This window comes from Oncorhynchus mykiss, chromosome 13 (genome assembly GCF_057628025.1).
Source record: "Oncorhynchus mykiss isolate SJ-2025 chromosome 13, ASM5762802v1, whole genome shotgun sequence".
NCBI classification, from domain to species: Eukaryota; Metazoa; Chordata; class Actinopteri; order Salmoniformes; family Salmonidae; genus Oncorhynchus; species Oncorhynchus mykiss.
Genome location: NC_143034.1, coordinates 31,831,347 through 31,855,311, shown reverse-complemented (window position 1 = coordinate 31,855,311; position 23,965 = coordinate 31,831,347). Strand labels below are relative to the sequence as shown.

Here is a 23,965-nt window from a genome sequence, read left to right as displayed (position 1 = left end):
ATGTGTGGATTAATTGGTGGAGTAGGGGACCTTGTGCATTTCAAATAAATAACTCAATGTTTATATCCCAGGACAAATTAGCTAGTAACATCAAGCTAGCTAAATAGGACAAATTAGCTAGTAAGGGCAAGCTAGCTAGCTAAATTGACATAAATGTTTAATGCTTTTCGATCTGTCCCCAAATTAATATACATGGTTCAGAGTTTGTTTTGATATTTTAACCTGCGTGTCGTGATCACGTTTGGTGTGGGGGGACAAAATACATTTATGCACGATGGCGCACGAGCGCAGCCGGTTCGGGTTCCTTGTTAGTCAGATGTAAAATTGCACAACTAAAACATCATTGGCAAAAACGTCAAAATGAATTATAGATTTCTTCTGGGGATTTTTAGGAAGTGAAGTAGGCTTCCGCATCTACAGTGTCTCACGGGGGACAAACATTAACCAAACGTGTAATTAGTCAGAAAACAAACCACCAAGACTGAAATCCAATTTTTCTAATGAGCGACAGAAAAAAAAAACATGTGCCGATCGGCGTGTTCAGTGGCTCTTTAACTGTGTGAAATCACCTCACTAGTCAGCCTATTGTACGTATTGAACATTCATATAGCTTTACCTATAGTGTCTGCCCCCCATGAAATGGTGCATCAGCCTACTCACTGACACCCACAGATTACAATTCGGAAGTGTTTACACAAATATTAGCATCATAGCTCTTATTGCAGGACTTTGACTGTGAGAAATCACCTCCCCAGTGACCCCTGCAAACAAAAATGAGTCGTTAGGACGTCCTCAGAACGTCAAAAGGTTTTGTCATGGTCACCTGGACGTCAAAACAGTGACATGCTCGTATCTCCTGATCTATGTGAACTGTCTTTACGTTTCTTTACAAAAAAGATTGAAAATATTACATCACAGACTTGCAGTAGCCAGTCTTACACCAGCAATTCTTGTTCAGAGGCATAAGAGGCAATTACTCTGAGACAGTCTACTGCTTCCTATTGCTCATTTGAGAAAAAATCCATTACATCTCTTCTTATATGTACTCATATACACAGCGTACTTATAACGTATGTTCTTATAAACTATGTATTTTACAAGCCTGTGAATTTACAGGTATACAGGTATATTATTTCAATATGATCCGATGTACACAACTGAAGTTAGATGTACAGTGGGGCAAAAAAGTATTTAGTCAGCCACCAATTGTGCATGTTCTCCCACTTAAAAAGATGAGAGGCCTGTAATTTTCATCATAGGTACATTTCAACTATGACAGACAAAATGAGAAGAAAAAAAAATCCAGAAAATCACATTGTAGGATTTTTAATGAATTTATTTGCAAATTATGGTGGAAAATAAGTATTTGGTCAATAACAAAAGTTTCTCAATACTTTGTTATATACCCTTTGTTGGCAATGACAGAGGTCAAATGTTTTCTGTAAGTCTTCACAAGGTCTTCACACACTGTTGCTGGTATTTTGGCCAATTTCTCCATGCAAATCTCTAGAGCAGTGATGTTTTGGGGCTGTTGCTGGGCAACATGGACTGTTGCTGGGCAACATGGACTTTCAACTCCCTCCAAAGATTTTCTATGGGGTTGAGATCTGGAGACTGGCTAGGCCACTCCAGGACCTTGAAATGCTTCTTACGAAGCCACTCCTTCGTGTTTGGGATCATTGTCATGCTGAAAGACCCAGCCACGTTTCATCTTCAATGCCCTTGCTGATGGAAGGAAGTTTTCACTCAAAATCTCACAATACATGGCCCCATTCATTCTTTCCTTTACACGGATCAGTCGTCCTGGTCCCTTTGCAGAAAAACAGCCCCAAAGCATGATGTTTCCACCCCCATGCTTCACAGTAGGTACGGTGTTCTTTGGATGCAACTCAGCATTCTTTGTCCTCCAAACACGACGAGTTGAGTTTTTACCAAAAAGTTATATTTTGGTTTCATCTGACCATATGACATTCTCCCAATCTTCTTCTGGATCATCCAAATGCTCTCTAGCAAACTTCAGACGGGCCTGGACATGTACTGGCTTAAGCAGGGGGACACGTCTGGCACTGCAGGATTTGAGTCCCTGGCGGTGTAGTGTGTTACTAATGGTAGGCTTTGTTACTTTGGTCCCAGCTCTCTGCAGGTCATTCACTAGGTCCCCCCGTGTGGTTCTGGGATTTTTGCTCACCGTTCTTGTGATCATTTTGACCACACGGGGTGAGATCTTGCGTGGAGCCCCAGATTGAGGGAGATAATCAGTGGTCTTGTATGTCTTCCATTTCCTAATAATTGCTCCCGCAGTTGATTTCTTCAAACCAAGCTGCTTACCTATTGCAGATTCAGTCTTCCCAGCCTGGTGCAGGTCTACAATTTTGTTTCTGGTGTCCTTTGACAGCTCTTTGGTCTTGGCCATAGTGGAGTTTTGAGTGTGACTGTTTGAGGTTGTGGACAGGTGTCTTTTATAATGATAACAAGTTCAAACAGGTGCCATTAATACAGGTAACGAGTGGAGGACAGAGGAGCCTCTTAAAGAAGAAGTTACAGGTCTGTGAGAGCCAGAAATCTTGCTTGTTTGCAGGTGACCAAATACTTATTTTCCACCATAATTTGCAAATAAATTCATTAAAAATCCTACAATGTGATTTTGTTTTTTTTTTCTCATTTTGTCTGTCATAGTTGAAGTGTACCTATGATGAAAATTACAGGCCTCTCATCTTTTTAAGTGGGAGAACTTGCACAATTGGTGGCAGACTAAATACTTTTTTGCCCCACTGTATCTTCTACATATAAAAGGAAAACATGTGATGTGTTCATTTCATTTATAGGACCATGGAAACGGTGGGTCCCCATAAACCATGTTATAAACTGACGGACATCATAAACATAAAAACAAGTGTGTGTGTGTGCGTAAATATATTCTAATTTACACCCTACTGATTGGGTCTGACAAGGCCCTGCATGTGCTAAGCAGTCCTGTCATATGTGAGAGTACATACGTTGAATGGGCCAAATGTGCACAGTACTGGCAGGGTCACAGAGGGGGCTAGTGGAAAGATGGGGGAAGGGAATGGGTGTTGAGCGGAATTAGCTCTGTCACATGGTGTTCCATTGATGCTACCTGCCAGATCATATACTCAGCTAACACATAACATTCTGAGAACCATATGTTTTTTTTTTATGGGAATTTCAATATTTCAGCATAACGTTTTCTGCAAGTCAAGAAAACATTAGTAACGTTCAAAGTAGTGTTCTCAAATACCAGTATTGTGATACGAGGAAGTACGGAAGAAAAGGAAACAAATTATGAAGCGGATTACATTTCTTGAGAGAAACATTCCTAATGTTGGATGCAAGAAGTCTTATGTTGTCACCCACAGTCACATTTGCTTATTTTCCAAGCTATAGCACATCATACTTAACAAAAGTAGATTTTAAAGGACCATAGAGTTGAGTCTGCGTCGTGCTTTCTTTTTTGCCATGGAAAATCTGGAATCGTAGTATCACAATACTGGTATAGTGACAACAGTAGTTCAAAGAATGTTCTAAGAATGTTTTTTTTTAAAAACATATACATTCTGTTCTCAGCGTCGACAAAACTCTCTCTATCCTCTATCTTGCTAAGTGTGTTCAAGTGTGTTGTCCGTGCCAACTAATTGGCCACACCTGATGTTAATGAGTGCTTGTTTCCTTTGAAATGGGGTCTGTTTGAATAGACTAAAATGAACAGCGTTGTAAACAGCTGAGTAAAAAACAAACATGGCGTGCTCGCTCCGTCCTGCTGACGCAGTGGACTAATTCCATGGATAGAGAACAGAAGATCACAGGTTTGAATCTCACTGACGCCGTGGCATAATAAAAAATACATGTATTTGCATGATTAATGCCTAAGCAAGATTTCCATGTTCTTGAAACATTCAGGGAAAGTTTTACGGGAGTTATTCAAAAAACACCAAATAACATATGATTTCTGTTCTCAGAACGTAAAATAAAAACCTCCCAGGAAAACTTCCAGGGAACCATAGTAAAATGTTCTCAGAACCTCCCTGCCACCTAAAAACAAACATTCCCAGAACATGCTAAATGATCATTTAGTTTTCAGAATGTTTTTAAAAAATTCAGTTCTACTGGTCAGGAAACATATGGCTTCGTTCGCAGAACCAATGGGAAACCAAAAATGTACGTTTCCACAATTTCCTAGGAACCAAATGTGCTAGCTGGCTATCCATTCAGTTAACTTGGCCGCGTCCCTTGGTATACTGGGAAAAGTCCATATACTTCAATGTTTCTGCTTGTATTGAAACCAAGGCTGATGGACAAATGCTAACAAAGACCAAGGGCCCCATTCAACCCGTAGCGCTGAAGAGCTGCGCTACTGCGCGCTAGGAAAGTAAAGGCAATCTTCCGACTGCATTGACAGTTAGGACTCCATAAGTCGGCTCAATCGGAAATTACCTTTACATTTCAAACGCGCTGTAGCGCTGAACTTTGGTGACGTGGATTGAATCCAGCCCCAAGGCACCACTGGTTATGTGGGTAAGGCTTAGAATGAAGGGGTATGTCTGGCTCTTTGTGCTTTGGTCTTTGTTAGCGTTTGTTCCTAAAACTTAGAAGGAGACAATGGGCAGCCCTGCCATGCTCCTAAAATGGAGTTGAGATGTATCCAATTTGGCTTGTACTATTCACCATCCATGTTTCATATCCCATGTTGCTTATTTGTTTTTATGACTCTCCCTTTGAATCTTCTCTTATGAAACATTCTGTCAAAAGGACATCAAAGAAGACACACATTTTGTTCTTGAAGAGAATAAACCAATATACAGGTAACTGCCAAAATAAAGGAAACACTTGTGTAAATGAAGGATATAAAGCAGGTGCTTCCACACAGGTGTGGTTCATGGGTTAATTAAGCAATTAAAACATCCCACCATGCTTAGGGGTTATGTATATAAATGCCCAGTTGCCCATTATTTTGGGTACCATGGCTAGATGAAGAGATCTCAGTGACTTTGAAAGAGGGGTCTCAAAGGAGCATAGTGGGCTTAAAGGGGGTGTGTGTGTGTGGATGTTTTACTATACTTGAGTACCAAAAGTCCTCACAAGAATAGTAAACTAACTAAAATTCAGAGAAGTGAGGACATTTTGCCGGTCCACACTTGTAAAAAGGCTATTTTAGGCTTAGGTTTTAGGGTTAGAAATAGGTTTAGGGATTAGGGTAGAGGTTAGTGTTAGGATTAAGGTTCATTTAGGGGTTAGGGAAAATAGGATTTTGAATGGGAATCAATTGTTGGTCCCCAAAACGTCCTCACGAGTATAGTAAAACATAGCTGTGTGTGTGTGTGTGTGTGTAAATCTATTATGATTTACACCCTACTGGTTGGGTCTGACAAGGCCCTGCATGTGCTTGGCGCCCTTACGTGCATCACATGGAAGTCTTGTCATATGTGAGAGTAGATGTGTCTAATGGGCCAAGCATGTGCGCAGTACTGGCAGGGTCACCAAGGGGGCTAGTGGGGTGATGGGAGAAGGACAATATCCAGGAGAGAAGGGAATTGGCAGTGACAGGGATTCGCTCTGTCACATGGGGTTCCATCACGCTACCTGCCGGAGCTTATATCCACTCAGTTGACTTTGCCGCAACCCTTGCGCCTACCAAAACTTAATATACTTAAATGTTTCAGCTTGTGTTGAAATTAATTCCAGGCTGATGGCCAAATCCTAAGAATGACCAAATCACCATTGGTTGTGAAGCAGTAAGTCTGGTTCTTGTACGCTTGTTTTTGTTAACATTTGTCCATGAAACTTAGGAGACAACGGGCAGCCCTGCCTTGCCTATTTTTTTTATGACTGTTCCCTTTGAATATTCCCTTATGAAACATTCTGTCAGAAGCGACATGCTTTACACCACTCCAGCCGATGCTTGGCATTGCGCATGGTAATCTTAGGCTTATTATGTGTGGCTGCTCGGCCATGGAAACCCATTTCATGAAGCTCCCGACAAACAGTTCTTATGTTAATGTTTCTTCCAGAGGCAGTTTGCAACACAGTAGTGAGTGTTGCAACCTAGGAGAGATTAATTTTATGCGCCACTCGCTTCAGCAGTCGGCGGCCCCGTTCTGTGAGCTTGTGTGGCCTACCACTTTGAGGCTGAGCCATTGTTGCTCCTAGACGTTTCCACTTCACAATAACAGCACCTACAGTTGACCGGGGAAGCCCTAGCAGGCCAGAAATTTTACGAACTGACTTGTTGTAAAGGTGGCATCCTATGAAGGTGCAACGTTGAAGGTCACTGAGCTCTTCAGTAAGGCCATTCTACTGCCAAAGTTTGTCTATGGCGATTGCATGGCTGTGTGCTTGCTTTTATACACCTGTCTGCAGCGGGTGTGGTTGTAATAGTCAAATCCACTCATTTGAAGGCGTGTCCACATACTTTTGTATATATAGTGTATAAACCAAGTGTACAAAATATTAGGAACATCTGCTCTTTCCATGACATAGGCTGAACAGGGGAATCCAGGTGAAAGCTATGGTCCCTTATCACTTCAATCAGTGCAGATGAAGGGGAGGAGACAGGTTAAAGAAGGATTTTTAAGCCATGAGACAAGTGAGACAAATTGTGTATGTGTGCCATTTGAATGTGGTATGGTAGTAGGTGCCAGGCACACTGATTTGAGTGTGTTGTCATATATACATATATTCATACACATAGCTCATATATTATACAGCGCCAAACTTATCCGCTTGACTCAAGTCATTGCACACACCCCTGTTCGAACAGGAAGCACCCTACCCCCAGCCATAAACTGCCAGTTTCAGTTCCTCTTATCTCACGACCCCAGGACACACAGACATTCCATTGCATAAACACACACACTTCATCCCCCCTCTACTGGTCGGGTGCCCAGAGCAGAAGGCTCTGCTGTGCACCATTGGGGCTCCTGCTCTGGCTGGAGCAGGTCCGCCTCCAACCCTTCGGGACCAGTCAGAAGACCACCACGACAAGACTCCACCTACATTATTCTATGTATAAAAACTGTTGTAACCTTTGTTTAGGCCCCTTTTTCAGCTAACTCCATTTTGAGCTATATGAATCAGGTCCGTGCACGTTAAACTGCTAGGACAAGATATCTTTGACCTTAATAAACTGCCTTTTTGCTATAATTGATTCCACTCTGTCCAGCGTCCATGATTTGGTCTCACTCTCCTGTAAGTTAATCATCAACAGTGTCAAGAACTGAAATGTCTTTCACACTCAACAGTTTCCCATGTGTATCAAGAATGGTCCATCACCCAAAGGACATCAGCCAACTTAACACAACTGTGGTAAGTAAGCATTGGAGTCACCATGAGCCAGTATCACCATGGAATGCTTTCGATGCCTTGTAAGAGCCCATGTCCCGACGAATTGAGGTTGTTCTGAGGTCGAAAGGGGGTGCAACACAATAGTAGGAAGATGTTCCTAATGTTTTGTACACTCAGTGTACATGAAAGTTACAAAACAGAATCATGGTGTGTTAGTTAGGCCATTATTAACTTGTGTATGGATGAGGCACAAAAGAAACCTTACCTTTCTGGGTTTTGACTTCAAAAATCTCAGACTCGTCCCCAGGAGTGAAGTGTTTGAAGTAAGTGCAGTTCTCCGCTGTAGGAGACATGAAAACACAGTCAGCTGGAGGTTCAGATAGTAGCACTTCAGGCACTTGAGCCACAGAGGATGATTTGCTTCTTTTAAAAAAATAGCTGTGGATTGTAGCTGTGGATTGTTTTAAATCACAATGCCAAGGGCATAACCTACAGTTGAGAAGTGCGAAATTGGGCAGGCGGCGCACCATATCAGATAGCTGATTGTTGATTTGCGGCTGTCAGTGCAATTAGGCTATCAAAATTCTCAACTCACAATAGGCCATTGAGCGAACAGTAGCGTATTTTATTGGCACTCTATAGCGGAGACCATCGGCCATATCCCCGTTGAGGGCGCATATTCACTGTCTTATTCATTGGGTCCCTGTTTCTGTAAGGACAATAATTTCCTCCCCCAGGCTAGTTGAGCGTCATAGCCTGTGTCTCCAGTGTTTTTTTTTAAATCGACTAGCGACAAATCTAGCGACTTTTTCTGGTGTTATTGGAGACTCTGACATGAAAGGGTGCTGCTGTGGGCCCCACCCCGGTCCCAAAGCACTCGCAGGCGGCCCAGTCCTCGCGCAACAGTCCCTCCCAGCTGCAGTCAGAGCAGGAGATGTTCACCCCTCCATGTCCAAACTGCAAATGAATTGCGCATGTGGGAAGCTCCCGCTGGCTGATCCCGCCCTGGCTTACATTCAGGGTGGGATGTAAATGTTAAATGTTCTTTCTCTAAAATAAATCACTGCACAAAAATAAATCACTGCATTTGACTCACTCACACAGCCTCAGTCACTTACTCACCTTGTCCACTGTGTGTGTGCCTCTCTGTGACATAAGCTAAACATCTAGCTGGCTAGCTCATCATGTCTCAGTCTAAACTGTACACTCAAAAATACAGAAAGGAGTGGGAATCAAACCCTGAATTCAAAGGTTGGTTGAAGCCGTCTACGCCAAACTTAGTGATGTAAAAAAACACGTCAACTCAAAAACATACTCAAAAGGCAAAGCCTTATAACAGTTCCACCCAAAACAAGCTGCCATTTATGGTTTAAAAAATTGACTCTGCAAAAAAGGCTGAAGCCACCATGGCATTAGCTGTCGCTGAACACTGTTCTATGCTGGCATGTGATCACATTGGAGAAGCATGTAGAGCTGCTTTCTCAGACTCCACTGCTGCTACCCACTTCAAAATGCACAGGACAAAGTGCACAGAAATGATTAATGGTGTTATAGCACCATACTTTCTGAAAAAAATGGTCGCAGATGTGGGTGAGCAGCGTTTCAGCCTCCTCCTCGATGAGTCCACGGATGTAAGTGTTTCTAAGTACCTGGGGGTTGTGATAAGGTACTTTAGTGGCACCAAGCAGACAATTGTATCAACATTTCTGGGGTTTGTTGAGTTGGAGAGAGGAGATGCCAAATCTATAGCCCGTGCTGTTGTGGCTTTCCTCGAGAAGTGTTGTCTTAAAAAAGAGAAACTCCTGGGGATAGGGACTGACAATGCCTCTGTTATGACTGGAATTAACAATGGGTCCATAAACTGCTGGAGGAGGAGTATGGCCTCAAATATCTGGTTCTTATTCGCTGTGTGTGTTCTAAACATATTTAGGGTGTTTTTTTACTCACTTTTTGTCTCTCCCACGACGTTATTCCTCTCTCTTACAGCTTCCATCACAATTACAAGCACATTGCAAATTATGCAAATTATACATTGCAGTCATTTAGTGACTTCTAGCGACTTTTAGGACAGCCAATGGCAATTTCCCTACTGAGGAGTTGGCAACACTGTAGTCCCTCCCATTTTCAGAGGCCTCGATTAGATGGTTGCATTCAAGACGTCTTTATTGATCTGAGTCTGTCAGAGTAGCCTGAGATTTTGGTGGCATTAAAGATTCTGCTAGTCTCCAGTTATGGAGACGAAAGTGTCGTAGAACTGCATTAAATGTTTATAAATGGCAATTTTTTTCAGATTCTCGTAAAAATGTCCATCTAGCTGGGTTCCCGAGCTCTGGACGTGTGCAAATAAAGGAAAAGAAAGCAGAACAGTGTTTTTTTGCGAACAGTGAGTTAGTTATATTATTAGCCTAGTTTATGACTATCCAATCTACTCATCATGTTAGGAATAGAAGGCTATCTTACATTAGTCTGCAAATAGATAGATGCATGCAATTCTTTATTTTTAGCCTCCACTAACTTGAAACTCACACGCAGCCTATAGGGGCATCCCATTCCCTTTGCCAGGACCAATGTGTTAACCCCTGGGGATCCGTGCTAAGCACAAGTAAAAGCTGACCCACAGAATACGATCACAGCGATTGCAGAGGGCTAGGAGTATCGCCCTACGCTTTAATGCTAAACCAGAACATCAAAACATCCATTCGCCAGGGAAACCATATTTGTAAACAGCGGCGACAGACGGCTGTGTCACTCAGACGTTAGGGGGGACTTCAGAGTCGCTCAACTCTGTTCTGTCACCGGAGAGGCCTGCTCTGCATCAGATACATGGCATCTAATGTTCTGGGCCAACTGCAGGGACCAAGCAGGAGTAAGTTACAGGCTGTCATGTAGAATTATGTGAGCTAAGCATGTTATCACATCGGCTCCAGCCTTTCTCATATCCACACATACACATGGGCTGGAGATAATTCCCCTTTTCCCAGGACTAGAAAGATCGAGTTACTGGTGGGTGGGGTTGCCAGGTTGGATGTATTACTGAGAGAAGGCTAATCAAAAAAGATACACAAAGTATGTGCAGGTTCAATTAGCTGGATTTGGCGCCCATACATGGCGCCAGCAAAACACTCTTTAATGAGTAGAATCCAGCAGACCAAATTTGGCACATGATTAATGACTTCATTTTCTCGGTGTAAACTGGTTTTCTGGTTGAGAAGACATCATCATATAATCAGAGTACAACCAACTGGTCTGTGTTACAACCAGTTAAAGATGTATTTTTCAGTACAGGATGAAAAGCTAAAGTTGAATATGTCACATTTTGCTTGTTATCTAGTCAGATCACCAGATTTCCACCAGATAAAGATGTATTGTTCTGGTTACTTAAAATATGCTCACAAAACATCCTTATACGACTATTATACAACCTGACAATGATTGGTTTTGGTAAGGTAAAGGACCATGAAAAAGGATCTAAATGTGTTCATGTTTTGACTCTCACTAATAGAGGATGTTTTTGTGAATGAGGACACAGACTGGCCATCAAGGGAAAACCCAGAGGTGGTTACTTAGCAACTGGCTTGTCTGCTCTTTTTATTAAGTAAGGCGGGCAGGGGAATGAGGTGGCTAGCCACAGAATTCAATGTTTTGGTTTAGAGAGAGAGGGGTAGTTTATAGAAGAGTCAGAGTACATTCGGGCCTTTAAAGGTCAATTGCTGAGTCGCCTCAGCTCAACCCAGCCATTTTAAGTCGTTCACCCCTCGGCTCTAGCTTCGGTAGTATCTCTCCGCACCACAAACTCCTGTGTTAATAACTGTAATGGACCAGAAGGGATTCTTGTCATCATGCTGAAGACCAAATGGCCTTTCATTGCGCTGAGAGGAGAGAGAGCCCACGCTGCATTATGAGACACTTGAACAGGCATTCGGGCTGTGTCGTTGTCCTTCTGTGTTTGTTAATTGAAACACTAAATCCAGGGATTATGCCAATTATGCGGCGGCGGCGCTCGCCTCATTAGCTTTTGATGTCCTCATTACACACTCCCATCCTCACCTTTAGAGACACACGCGCACACACAATATGAAGGCATTCAGTCAGGTTGGCACAAATACGCACACACACACACATACACTATGAACGCAGGTAGGCAAGCACACATGCACGCTCCCTCGCACACACATGGTCTGTGCCGCTGTGCTCTCTAATGGCATTGGAAGACACTCAAAAGGTCTCTCTAATGATGGGTAGAAGAAAGAGACTCAGGCCTTCCAGGAACTGGCTTACAGTATATGCGCTTGGAATTCAAACCCAGGTCTCTATAAGGACTTGTAAGGCTCCCCCATGTCTATCCACATCTGTAGTATTATCTAAAAATAAGGACGCACGACAATGAGGTTCTAGCTCCCGCATGTTTACTAACCTAACCCTCGCATGTCATACCTAGGTACGGAAACCCCCAAGGGACATCCTACTACATCTTTCCCTCTCCCATGAACAAGAACTCAACATGCATAACCACTGAAGTATAACTGAAATGCAATTTGGAAACCGGTATTATTCTCGAACATGCTACTTCCCATCCTGAAACAGTATGAAAGCATTAAATCACACAGTATGGACATTAACTTAGGTACAACAGTCTCTTTTTGCTGGGTATGGTCCCCAACAGTATGTTTTCTCTTCACGTAACATAGTCTTTCAGCGCTTCACATCCCTTTTTTTTCTTTTTTCTTCCCAATTTCGTGGTATCCAATTGTTAGTAGTTACTATCGCTACAACTCCCGTACGGGCTCAGGAGAGACGAAGTCGAGAGCCATGCGTCCTCCGAAACACAACCCAACCAAGCCGCACTGCTTCTTAACACAGCGCGTGCACCTGCGCGATGAGACAAGGATATCCCTACCGGCCAAACCCTCCCTAACCCAGGCGACGCTAGGCCAATTGTGCGTCGCCCCATGGACCTCCCGGTCGTGGCCGGCTGCGACAGAGCCTGGGCTCAGCTAGGACTGCGATGCAGTGCCTTAGACCACTGCCCCACCCGGGAGGCCCTTCACATTGTGGCTCTGTGAGCATTCTCTCTCCTTCACCCTCTTTTTGTGCATTTTCTGTGGCCTCAGTCTGTGCGGCTGGTAGATCTGGAAGAGCTCTGAGGTGTGTTTTGTTCCTTCGTACCTCTTCTGAGCCTGTGTCCAACACATAGGAGCGTGGGGCATCCGCTTTCCTCAGCACTATTGCTGATGTCTTTGAGTTTGTAATCCGTTGACCTTCTGCCAGCTCTGGCCTCTCCGTAGCACGGTGTCTCCGATTTAAAGTCTCCAGTTTGCGTTTGTTTCAGCCGTTTGTCCCTCTCACCGAAGGCCTTCCTATTAGGCCATCAGGGTTTAAGCTGAGCCGGTGAGACAGGCAATGGGGAACGCAGCCTCCTGCCCGTCAGGAGCTCGGCAGGCGACGGCCCATGATGCAGTGGTGTAACTCTGTAAGCTAACAGAGCCCTGTATGGATCCTTGTTCTTTTTCAGCAGTCCCTTGACTGTTTTCACAGCTCTCTCTGCCTCACCATTACTGTGTGCATGGTAGGGGCTACTGGTCACGTGTGAAGTCATACTCTGCGGCAACAGCAGAAAAGGAGCTTGCAGAGAACTGGAGAGCGTTATCTGTAACCAGGACCTCAGCGACCCCTCGCCTGGAAAAAATGTACTTTAATCCATTGATAACACCAGCTGATGTGGTTATGGGTGTCTTTGCTATTTCAATGTATCTTGAATAGTAATCTACCACTAGCAGATGTGTCATTTTTCCAATAGAACATATCTGCCCTTATCATTTTGCCATGGCCGTTTTGGCAGTTGCGTTGCCATTGGCTCCGGATGACAAGGTTGACATTTTGTACAGACCTCACAATGGGCTACCAGCTTGGCAATCTGAGTACTCAGACCAAGCCACCACACTGACTGTTGAGCCCTCAGTCTGCATTTGGTTATCCCCATGTGTCCCTCATGCACTCTGTCTAGCATTTCTGGTTGTAGACTCTCTGGGATAACTATCCGTAGTCCTTTCATGAGAAGGTCTCCATTACAGTGGAAGTCACTTTGGTGCACCCAAAAGGGCTTCAGCAACTGAGGCAGTTCCTCCTGCCTGGGCCATCCCTTTTTGCACTGCTGCACTATCTGTCAGCAGATGGGGTCTCGTTGTTGCACCTCTGCAATCTGCTGCAGTTTGGTCTGAGATGCAGGTAGACTGTCCCTTACTGCATTAATGGACACCTCCCCCTCTAGACATTGCTCCTCCTCTCATTGGGGCCCTGGAGAGTGCATCTGTTGTGATCAGTGCCTTCCCTGGCACATACACCATCTTGTAGGTGAACCTCAGTAATCTGAGGCTGAAGCGCAGAACTCTGGGAGGCAAGTCGTCCAGTGCTATTGTCCCTAACAGAGCCAACAGTGGTTTGTGGTCAGTCGCTGCTGTAAACTGCAGGCCAATAAGGTATTGGCTGAGCCTTTCACATGCCCATGTAATAGCCAACGCCTCCTTCTCCACTTGTGCATACCTTTGCTCTGTGTCAGATAAGCTTCGGGAGATTATGCTATTGGACGCCATTCCATGTTGTCCTGCATCTGTGTAAGGACCGCCCCAAGCCCAAAGGATGATGCATTTGCTGATACCTTTGTCTTAGCGTGGGGACGGTACTGGGCCAGCACTCTCTGTGAGGCCAGGTCTCCTTTGATTTTGTCAAAAGCTACCTGTTGCACGTGACCCCATGACCAGTCATTCTCTTTGGCTAACTCTCAGGGGTTTGGTTATATCTGAAAACTGTGGGAGGAACTTACCCACATACAGTGCCTTGCGAAAGTATTCGGCCCCCTTGAACTTTGCGACCTTTTGACACATTTCAGGCTTCAAACATAAAGATATAAAACTGTATTTTTTTGTGAAGAATCAACAACAAGTGGGACACAATCATGAAGTGGAACGACATTTATCGGATATTTCAAACTTTTTTAACAAATCAAAAACTGAAAAATTGGGCGTGCAAAATTATTTAGCCCCTTTACTTTCAGTGCAGCAAACTCTCTCCAGAAGTTCAGTGAGGATCTCTGAATGATCCAATGTTGACCTAAATGACTAATGATGATAAATACAATCCACCTGTGTGTAATCAAGTCTCCGTATAAATGCACCTGCACTGTGATAGTCTCAGAGGTCCGTTAAAAGCACAGAGAGCATCATGAAGAACAAGGAACACACCAGGCAGGTCCGAGATACTGTTGTGAAGAAGTTTAAAGCCGGATTTGGATACAAAAAGATTTCCCAAGCTTTAAACATCCCAAGGAGCACTGTGCAAGCGATAATATTGAAATGGAAGGAGTATCAGACCACTGCAAATCTACCAAGACCTGGCCGTCCCTCTAAACTTTCAGCTCATACAAGGAGAAGACTGATCAGAGATGCAGCCAAGAGGCCCATGATCACTCTGGATGAACTGCAGAGATCTACAGCTGAGGTGGGAGACTCTGTCCATAGGACAACAATCAGTCGTATATTGCACAAATCTGGCCTTTATGGAAGAGTGGCAAGAAGAAAGCCATTTCTTAAAGATATCCATAAAAGGTGTTGTTTAAAGTTTGCCACAAGCCACCTGGGAGACACACCAAACACGTGGAAGAAGGTGCTCTGGTCAGATGAAACCAAAATTGAACTTTTTGGCAACAATGCAAAACGTTATGTTTGGCGTAAAAGCAACACAGCTCATCACCCTGAACACACCATCCCCACTGTCAAACATGGTGGTGGCAGCATCATGGTTTGGGCCTGCTTTTCTTCAGCAGGGACAGGGAAGATAGTTAAAATTGATGGGAAGATGGATGTAGCCAAATACAGGACCATTCTGGAAGAAAACCTGATGGAGTCTGCAAAAGACCTCAAATCAAATCAAATTTTATTTGTCACATACACATGGTTAGCAGATGTTAATGCGAGTGTAGCGAAATGCTTGTGCTTCTAGTTCCGACAATGCAGTAATAACCAACAAGTAATCTAACTAACAATTCCAAAACTACTGTCTTATACACAGTGTAAGGGGATAAAGAATATGTACATAAGGATATATGAATGAGTGATGGTACAGAGCAGCATAGGCAGGATACAGTAGATGGTATCGAGTACAGTATATACATGAGGTGAGTATGTAAACAAAGTGGCATAGTTAAAGTGGCTAGTGATACATGTATTACATAAGGATGCAGTCGATGATATAGAGTACAGTATATACGTATGCATATGAGATGAATAATGTAGGGTAAGTAACATTATCTAAGGTAGCATTGTTTAAAGTGGCTAGTGATATATTTACATCATTTCCCATCAATTCCCATTATTAAAGTGGCTGGAGTTGAGTCAGTGTCAGTGTCAGTGTGTTGGCAGCAGCCACTCAATGTTAGTGGTGGCTGTTTAACAGTCTGATGGCCTTGAGATAGAAGCTGTTTTTCAGTCTCTCGGTCCCAGCTTTGATGCACCTGTACTGACCTCGCCTTCTGGATGATAGCGGGGTGAACAGGCAGTGGCTCGGGTGGTTGATGTCCTTGATGATCTGAGACTGGGACGGAGATTTGTCTTCCAACAAGACAATGATCCAAAACATAAAGCAAAATCTACAATGGAATGGTTCAAAAATAAACATATCCAGGTGTTAGAATGGCCAAGTCAAAGTCCAGACCTGAATCCAATCGAGAATCTGTGGAAAGAACTGAAAACTGCTGTTCACAAATGCTCTCCATCCAACCTCACTGAGCTCGAGCTGTTTTGCAAGGAGGAATGGGAAAAAATGTCAGTCTCTCGATGTGCAAAACTGATAGAGACATACCCCAAGCGACTTACAGCTGTAATCGCAGCAAAAGGTAATTTTGCACGCCCAATTTTTCAGTTTTTGATTTGTTAAAAAACTTTGAAATATCCAATAAATGTCGTTCCACTTCATGATTGTGTCCCACTTGTTGTTGATTCTTCACAAAAAAATACAGTTTTATATCTTTATGTTTGAAGCCTGAAATGTGGCAAAAGGTCGCAAAGTTCAAGGGGGCCGAATACATTCGCAAGGCACTGTATGTGGGCATGCCTAAGAAGGTCCTAACTTCAGCCACGTTCTGGGGGATGGGCATATCTGTGATGGCGCTGATCATCTCTGAGTCCGGCTCTATTCCAGCTGCACTGATTTTGTGTCCCAAGAACAAGACCTCTGACTATGCAAAAGTAAATTTTTCATTGAGTGCATCATTCAAGTTAGTCATGTCCACACAGATCCTTATGTCCCCATTGGCTTTTGGGACCACTACCATCCCTGCACACCATTCAGTGGGACTCTCTATTATAGACACTGCCTCAATTTCTTTCATCCTCCCCAACTCTTCCTTTACTCTGGCCAATAAAGGGATAGGCACACGGCAGGGGGTGGTAAGGGCATAGGGGACAGCATCCTCTTTCAAGCGGATTTTGGAGTCACCTTCTATCCTTCCTAGACCAGAAAACACTTTGGGGAATTTATTTTTGAAAACCTCACCTCGGTCCTCCAGTTCACTCACTCTCTCAATGAGTTGCAATGCTTCAATTGCTGGCAGCCCCAGCAACGGTCTGGCTAGAGAGTCAATGACGAAGACAGGCTGGATGGCACTTTTGTCTTTACTCTCCAGCCTAATTACCAACTGCCCTACCACTGGTAATATCTTATTACTGGGCCCGTACAGTTTTTTGTTTGTAGATAGCAAAGGGCCATCTCTACTATAGCTATACAGCTTAGTTGTGATAGCTGTCACTGCTGCCCCAGTGTCTAGTTTGTCGTGTTTTGCACACTTTGGACAAAATAATAATAAAATGCAGGGGGGGACGCCATGTGCGACTGACGTGTTTTCCATTTGCTCCCGTGGTATTCTTAAAGTTTATGTGAATTTTGCAGCAGAACCGTATTTATTTTCAAATATTAATTTGGTGATCCCTTTCCGTAAAAACCAAGACTACTTTGCTTCCGAATGTCGGCATGTCGACCAAACATAAGGCCAAAAGCATGACAAGACCCGCTCTCATCACCGCACTCTACTGAGTCTGAGGGCCCGGGGACGCACACTTTACCCGGGGGTGCGGCTTGGCCTGGCAGCGCTGAAATGAACATTCTCGAGGCCATCAAACTACTACGCTCTGAGATAGTTGAAATGATAACGGAGGTGGTTGCTACGATTGAGGCCCGAATACAGGAGGTTTCTGATACTTTAAAAGCAGATTTAACCATCCTGCAGAACGAGACTGTGCCAGCAATCACATCACTCAAAACAACAACGGTGTAGCACACTACAACGATTGCAGCTCTGGAGACCTCCGCTACTAATGTCTCCGACTTAACTACATCCCTGGAGGCTGAAGTGAAACGCCTGGCTGCGGATTTGAAAAAGGTGAAGGAGAGCTGTGTGAGTTTAGAGGGATTCTCTCACTGCAATAATCTGAGACTTGTTTTCGGTCCAGGAGTCAGCGGAAATGCATCGCACCACAGATTTCGTTTCAGGGCTGCTGAAGGATGTTCTTGCCTTAGACGAAAAGCCCCTGATTGATCGAGCCCACCGGTCGCTGCGCCCAAAGCCCCGGATGGGGAGAGGCCCCGTGAAATAATTCTTCGAGTGCACTTTTTTCATGAGAAGATGGAGATCCTCCGACGAGCCCGCAATACCACTCTGAGCTTTCAATGACAGAGTTTCTCCATCTACCAGGACTACTCCCCCACTGTTTCCAGGCAGCGCGCAGCTTTCGGACAGGCCAAACGAGTACTTCGGGACCATCCAGGTGTGAAGTGTGGACTGCGATTCCCGGCCTGTTTATGGCTATCTCATGAGGGTAAAGACTACACATTTGAGTCTCCGGATGAGGCTATGGCTCACATTCAACATCACATCAAGAAGTCTTGAACATGCTCACAGTTCATCAACTGAATTGTTCAGTTCTAATGTTGTCATTCTGTCTTTTTAGTTTTTTTTTCTGTACTTTTTCCAAACATCTACCACCGTACATTATTACTCTGAGACAAGTTATTCTGGGGGTTTTGGGCGCTCTACTTACGAGAGTATTGTTATTTCTGACCATTCACCATTAGTGCTTGAACTAGAGTTTCCCCAGCGACCTCCTATGTGTTATCAATGGTGTCTCAACCCCATTTTACTCTCAGATAAGGAGTTTGTCAATTTCATTTATTCTGAAATCACCTTATTCCTAGAAACTAATTCAACACCAGGTATGTCCCTATCTACCATATGAGAGTCTCTCAAAGCATACCTACGTTGCCAAATTATTTCTTATACAGCCAACCAAAACAGAGGTCGCTCTCAGCGACTTCGGGACCTGAGCGAGTCCATAGCCACATTGGATGAGAAGTATGCTATGGATCCTTCCTCTGTTCTGCATAAAGAGCGCCAACTACTCCAATCTGAATTTGATGAGCTTTCTACCAGGCAAGCTGAACAGTTACTCTTGCGAGCTCGATACAAAGTCTATGAACAAGGCGACAAGGCCAGTAAACTCCTTGCACATCAGATCCGTAAATCTGAGGCCTCACGTTTAATCCCACAAATAAGGACCCCGTCTGGTGCCACCACAGTTATACGTAAAGAGAACAATGATCAATTCAAACAATTTTACTCTGCGCTATACACCTCTGAATCCCCTCAAGACCCTTTGCTGATTGATTCCTTATTTAATGGCTTGAATATGCCTTCAATTGATACAGACTCCCATGACTGTCTAGAAGAAGAATTTACGCCTGAGGAGATTGCAACAGCAGTGTCCGCAATGAAAAGTGGTAAATCACCGGGTCCGGACGGTTTTCCAACTGAATTTTACAGGACGTTTTCTGGTCTGCTTTGCCCATTCTTGTCTCGACTATTTGCAGAGTGCCTTAATACTTCAAAGCTACCGCCTAGTCTTTATCAGGCTTCAATTTCTTTACTATTAAAGAAAAACAAAGACCCCCTGGAATGTGGATCCTATCGCCCAATCTCGCTTTTAAACTGTGATTACAAAATCCTAGCTAAGCTTTTAGCCATCCGTATGGAAGGCTTGCTGCACCAAGTAATACACTCTGATCAGACTGGCTTTGTGAGAAATAGGCATTTATTTTTCAATATTAGGCGCCTTATGAATATACTGTACTCCCCAGCGTCGGAGGACCCGGAGGTGGTGGTCTCACTTGATGCCGAAAAAGCGTTTGACCGCGTTGAGTGGGATTACCTAACAGCTGCCCTTTATAGATTTGGCTTTGGCCCCAAATTCATTGCGTGGATAAAGATTCTTCATTTTTCCCCCATGGCTTCGGTACGGACTAATAACTTGTCCTCTGACTATTTTCCCTTGCACCGCGGATCCAGACAGGGTTGTCCACTCTCCCCCTTGTTGTTTGCTTTGGCAATCGAGCCTCTCGCCATTGCACTATGCTCTAATGATGCCATTGAAGGTATAATCAGGGCGGGCTTGGAGCAGAAAGTCTCGCTATATGCTGACGACCTCCTTTTGTTTATAACCAACCCTGATACCTCATTGCCACGTGCCCTATCTGTTCTTAAAAAGTTTGGATCAATCTCAGGGTACAAGCTGAATCTAGGCAAGAGTGAGCTTTTTCCGGTAAACAAGGCTGCTTTAAAGTGCTCTTTTACAAGTTCTCAGTTTAGGATTGTCCGGGATCAATTCACCTACTTGGGAGTTAAAGTGACAAGGAAATATTCAAATTTGTTTCAGGAAAACGTTGTTGCTCTAGCAAACAGTTTGAAACAATCTTTTACTTTTTGGAATTCGCTACCCCTTTCTCTTATCGGAAGGATTAATGTCATTAAAATGAATGTGTTGCCCAAATTTTTATATTTATTTCAATGTTTACCCATTTTTATTCCAAAATATTTTTTTATTTCACTGGATCAAACATTCATGCATTTTGTTTTGGATGGCAAGGTACCACGGATTGGTAGAAAACATTTACAGAAGCCTAGGTCATTGGGGGGTTTAGCTCTACCAAATTTTCAGACATACTACTGGGCTGCAAATTTCAGAGCCCTTCTGTACTGGCTGCAGACTGATCCTACTGGCCCTAGACCACTCTGGGTCCAGATGGAGTCTGAATCGTGTAAACCTGCAGCACTTTCCTCTGTGTTGTGCTCATCTCTCCCAGTGTCCCTAGGCAAAAGGTGTGTCAACCCAATTGTAAAGCAGTCTCTTAAAATGTGGAATCAGTTCCGTTTAGCCTTTAGCCTCCGAGGCTTCTCTCTATCAGGCCCAATCAATCAGAACATTTTATTTCCTCCATCTTTGAATGATGGGGCTTTTGGCATTTGGCACTCACTAGGCCTCTCCTCGCTAGCCCAATTATTATTTGATCATACATTTGCCTCTTTTTCTCAGCTGCAGGAAAAGTTAAATCTCCCCCAATCCCACTTTTTCCGCTATCTCCAGACTAGAAACTTGTCAGAGCTAACACACCTGTATTTCCCCATAGGCCTGCGAATACAGCTATAGAGAGCATCTTGGAGTTGAACAAGCTTCCTAGGGGCGCAATTTCAGATGTATATGCAATCATTCATGACTTACAGAACCCTTCTTTGGTGCCTTTAAAGACTCGATGGGAAAAGGATTTGGGGGAGGAACTTGGGGAAGACGCCTGGGAATCTGTGCTGCACATGGTGCACTCATTCAATTCAAGGTGGTTCACCGTATCCACTGGTCGGGGGCCAAACTTACAGCCCTTTTTGGAGTACTGCCCATAGGTACAACCCTATCAAGAATCCAGTCGGACACTGTTGCTTATACAACTCTTTTAGCTAGACGGCTAATATTACAGAACTGGAAGATAGCAGCTCCCCCATCTTATAAATATTGGGTGAGAGATGTGTTGTGCTCTCTGAAACTAGAAAAAATTCAATTCAATTCACGTGGGAACCCCAAACTGTTTAATGAGGCTTGGGCTCCATTCCGGTCTTACTTTAAACAGTCCATCCTCTGATGGCATTCCAATTAAAACTAAAATAAGTCTGTATTTGACCCCCCTGTGACTTAAGGGTTGGAGGAGCTTCTCTCTCTGTTTTTGCTGGGGGGGCATTAAGGTCCATGTGCTTATCGATTGTGACCCTCGGATGCCTTGTTCATCTTGCCCGGGCAGAGACTGAAGTGTGAGCTTGTTTTTCCCAGTTATTTTTACATTTTGTTCACGCCTACATGAATAATCATTCTATTTTTTTTATTTTCAAGCTTTGTAAACTTTATTTTTGGTCCAGTGGATGGTCAGTCTGTTGCCATGAATGTCTGTGAGTGGTTGCATTTCTCCACCCTTAGCCCTTGACTGTTTACAAAAACAATGGTGAGGTGTTTGCTCTGTCCCTGTACTATAGATTGCCCTTTAACCTTTGTAGCCTTCTGCCTGGTGTGTTTAACTTGTCTAAAGTATGGTATCTTTAAAGCTTTTTTAAAAAAAAATTGTAATATATTTTTTCTAGTTGAGTATATTATTTATATTGCTTTGTGTTGTCTGTGTGTGTGTGTGTGTGTGGAAAACTTAATAAACAGAGTTAAAAAAAATAATAATAAAATGCAGTACTAGAGGATATTTCTTAACGTAGCTCTTTATTAGCTAGCTATAACTGGCATGTTCACATATCGCCAACCAGGATCAAACTGACCATGACCTAACCATTTGAGTGGTCTTAACCAATCATAGCATAGTATGATATGGCGGTAAAATGCATCCAATTATAATTCAGTATGTTTACACATATGAATATTACATAGTTTAAATGACACAACCTCCCCATTGAGTTTAATGTTTGAATGCCAGCCAGCATTGTTTCCCCTTACTTCTCCCAGAAAGATGCTGTCCTGCTGTACCTCCTCTGAGACCTCATGCATTTGCTTGAATCGACAGACAGCTGAAAAGTGTCCTCTCCTGTGACATTTCCTGCATTCCGCATCCTTTGCTGGGCAATCCATCCATCTGTGGAAAGGGTATTTCCCACATCTGCAACAAACACTTGAACTAGCTACTGGTGCTGCGTGTGATTGTTTTCTCCAGTCTGTCTCTGTTCTGTGTTTCCCTCAGTTTTTTTTATAGCTCAGGTAGCTGCTGTCACGCTCTTCAGGGAGCTGCTGTCGTGCAGCATCGTCTGCTGTCTTTTTACTGTCTCACTCTGCCTAACCTGGTTTACAGCTTTGGACAAGGTAAACTGGGAATCCAACTGTAACTTTTCAGAAAGTGATATTTCTTATTCCCACTACAATCCGATCTCAGATCAGCTCTTCCCTGAGCGCGCCAAACTGACAATGTTCTGCTAGTTTGTGAACAGCTGTGATAAAACTGTTGGCGGTTTCACCCTGCTCCTTTTTGCGCATATTAAACCTAGCTCTTTCAAATATAATGTTGTGTCTCCCTACAAAATGCGTTTCAAAACAGTATTTAACTGTAGTTAAGTTTCTCTTCCTCAGTCAACGTTGAAGCATTTAATATATCCTCGGCCTCATCACCCATAGAGTAGATCAGTGTATTAACTTGAAATGCCTCATTTTTCACGTTTAAGCCTGATGCTACCCCTGTACCTTTCAAAGCGCCGGATCCATTTCGGACAGTTTTGAATGTCCATACAATCAGGGGGCCTAATGCGAAATCTGTCAGCACTAGCCACTGGCCTGTCAGTGTTTGCGCCAGAGCCTGTTGAACTTGGAGTCGCAAACCCTGACATCTCGCCAGTTTTTTCCTCTTGCAACATGTTGCTTAACAGTAACTTAGTCCTTGCTCGTTAGCTAGCAAAATAATGATATGCGCTCTTTTATCTCCAACACTGTGCCCTCCCTGCTTTGAAACAGCCTGAATGTACGATTTACTTGGTACTTCCTTCACATTTATGTGATTATTAAAACCACTTCTGACACCATGTAGTATTGTCTAAAATAAGGACACACGACAATGAGGTTCTAGCTCCAGCATGTTTACTAACCTAACCCTCGTCATACCTAGGTATGGATACCCCCAAGGGACATCCTACTACAACATCCATGAATATAGTCCCACACTACTAGATGCCGTGGCTCTCTTTGTGTTGTATTAATTCCACCCCGGAACCGTATGGCTCGGCACATGTCCAGACAATGCTCTGTCTATCAGTGAGTGGATTAGTAATGCCAGGGTGGTCCAACTGTGTAACATCCCAGTGACACCCACACCGACAGGGTTATATACATTTCGGTGCGAATGGAGTCCAAACCGCACCCTAACTAGGAGCCACTTCGCCGACGTCAACATCTCAAGGAGACGATAAGTAATAGCGCCCGATGGAACTCAACTGGCAAGTCAATAGCGTATCAATTAGCTGACCTGCTCAAAACAGAAATTCTATGCACCACTAAACAACCCTTCATCTATCTTTAGAAAGGTGAGGAGATCAACATAAGCCTCCGCTATCCTGTTGTAATGAGGTGCTTCACAGTGAGTTTGTCTGCCATTTCATCAACATAAGTTAGGCATTTCTTTGAGCCCCATGTTTTCATTCTCTTTGCCTGTTGCATAGGCTATAGCTACAACGTGTCGTGTTGTAGCCGAAAATGACCCAACCTAAAAAATCCCCCCCCCCCCCCCAGACGACTAGTTTGGTGCCAGCTAGGATGAATACGAA

General features: G+C 43.7%; 1 protein-coding gene across 2 annotated transcripts in view; it reads right to left on the bottom strand.

Moving 5' to 3' along the window:
- LOC110485985 (voltage-dependent calcium channel gamma-1 subunit) overlaps positions 1-23,965 on the bottom strand; it is a 38,929-nt gene that overhangs the window by 7,471 nt on the left and 7,493 nt on the right. The window contains exon 2 of one of the 2 annotated variants that reach the window (XM_021557255.3): positions 7,565-7,639. The exons of the other annotated variant lie outside the window; for it this stretch is intronic. Coding sequence (XP_021412930.1) covers positions 7,565-7,639 — 75 coding nt within the window. The remainder of the gene's footprint in view (positions 1-7,564; positions 7,640-23,965) is intronic. 2 annotated transcript variants of the gene reach the window in all.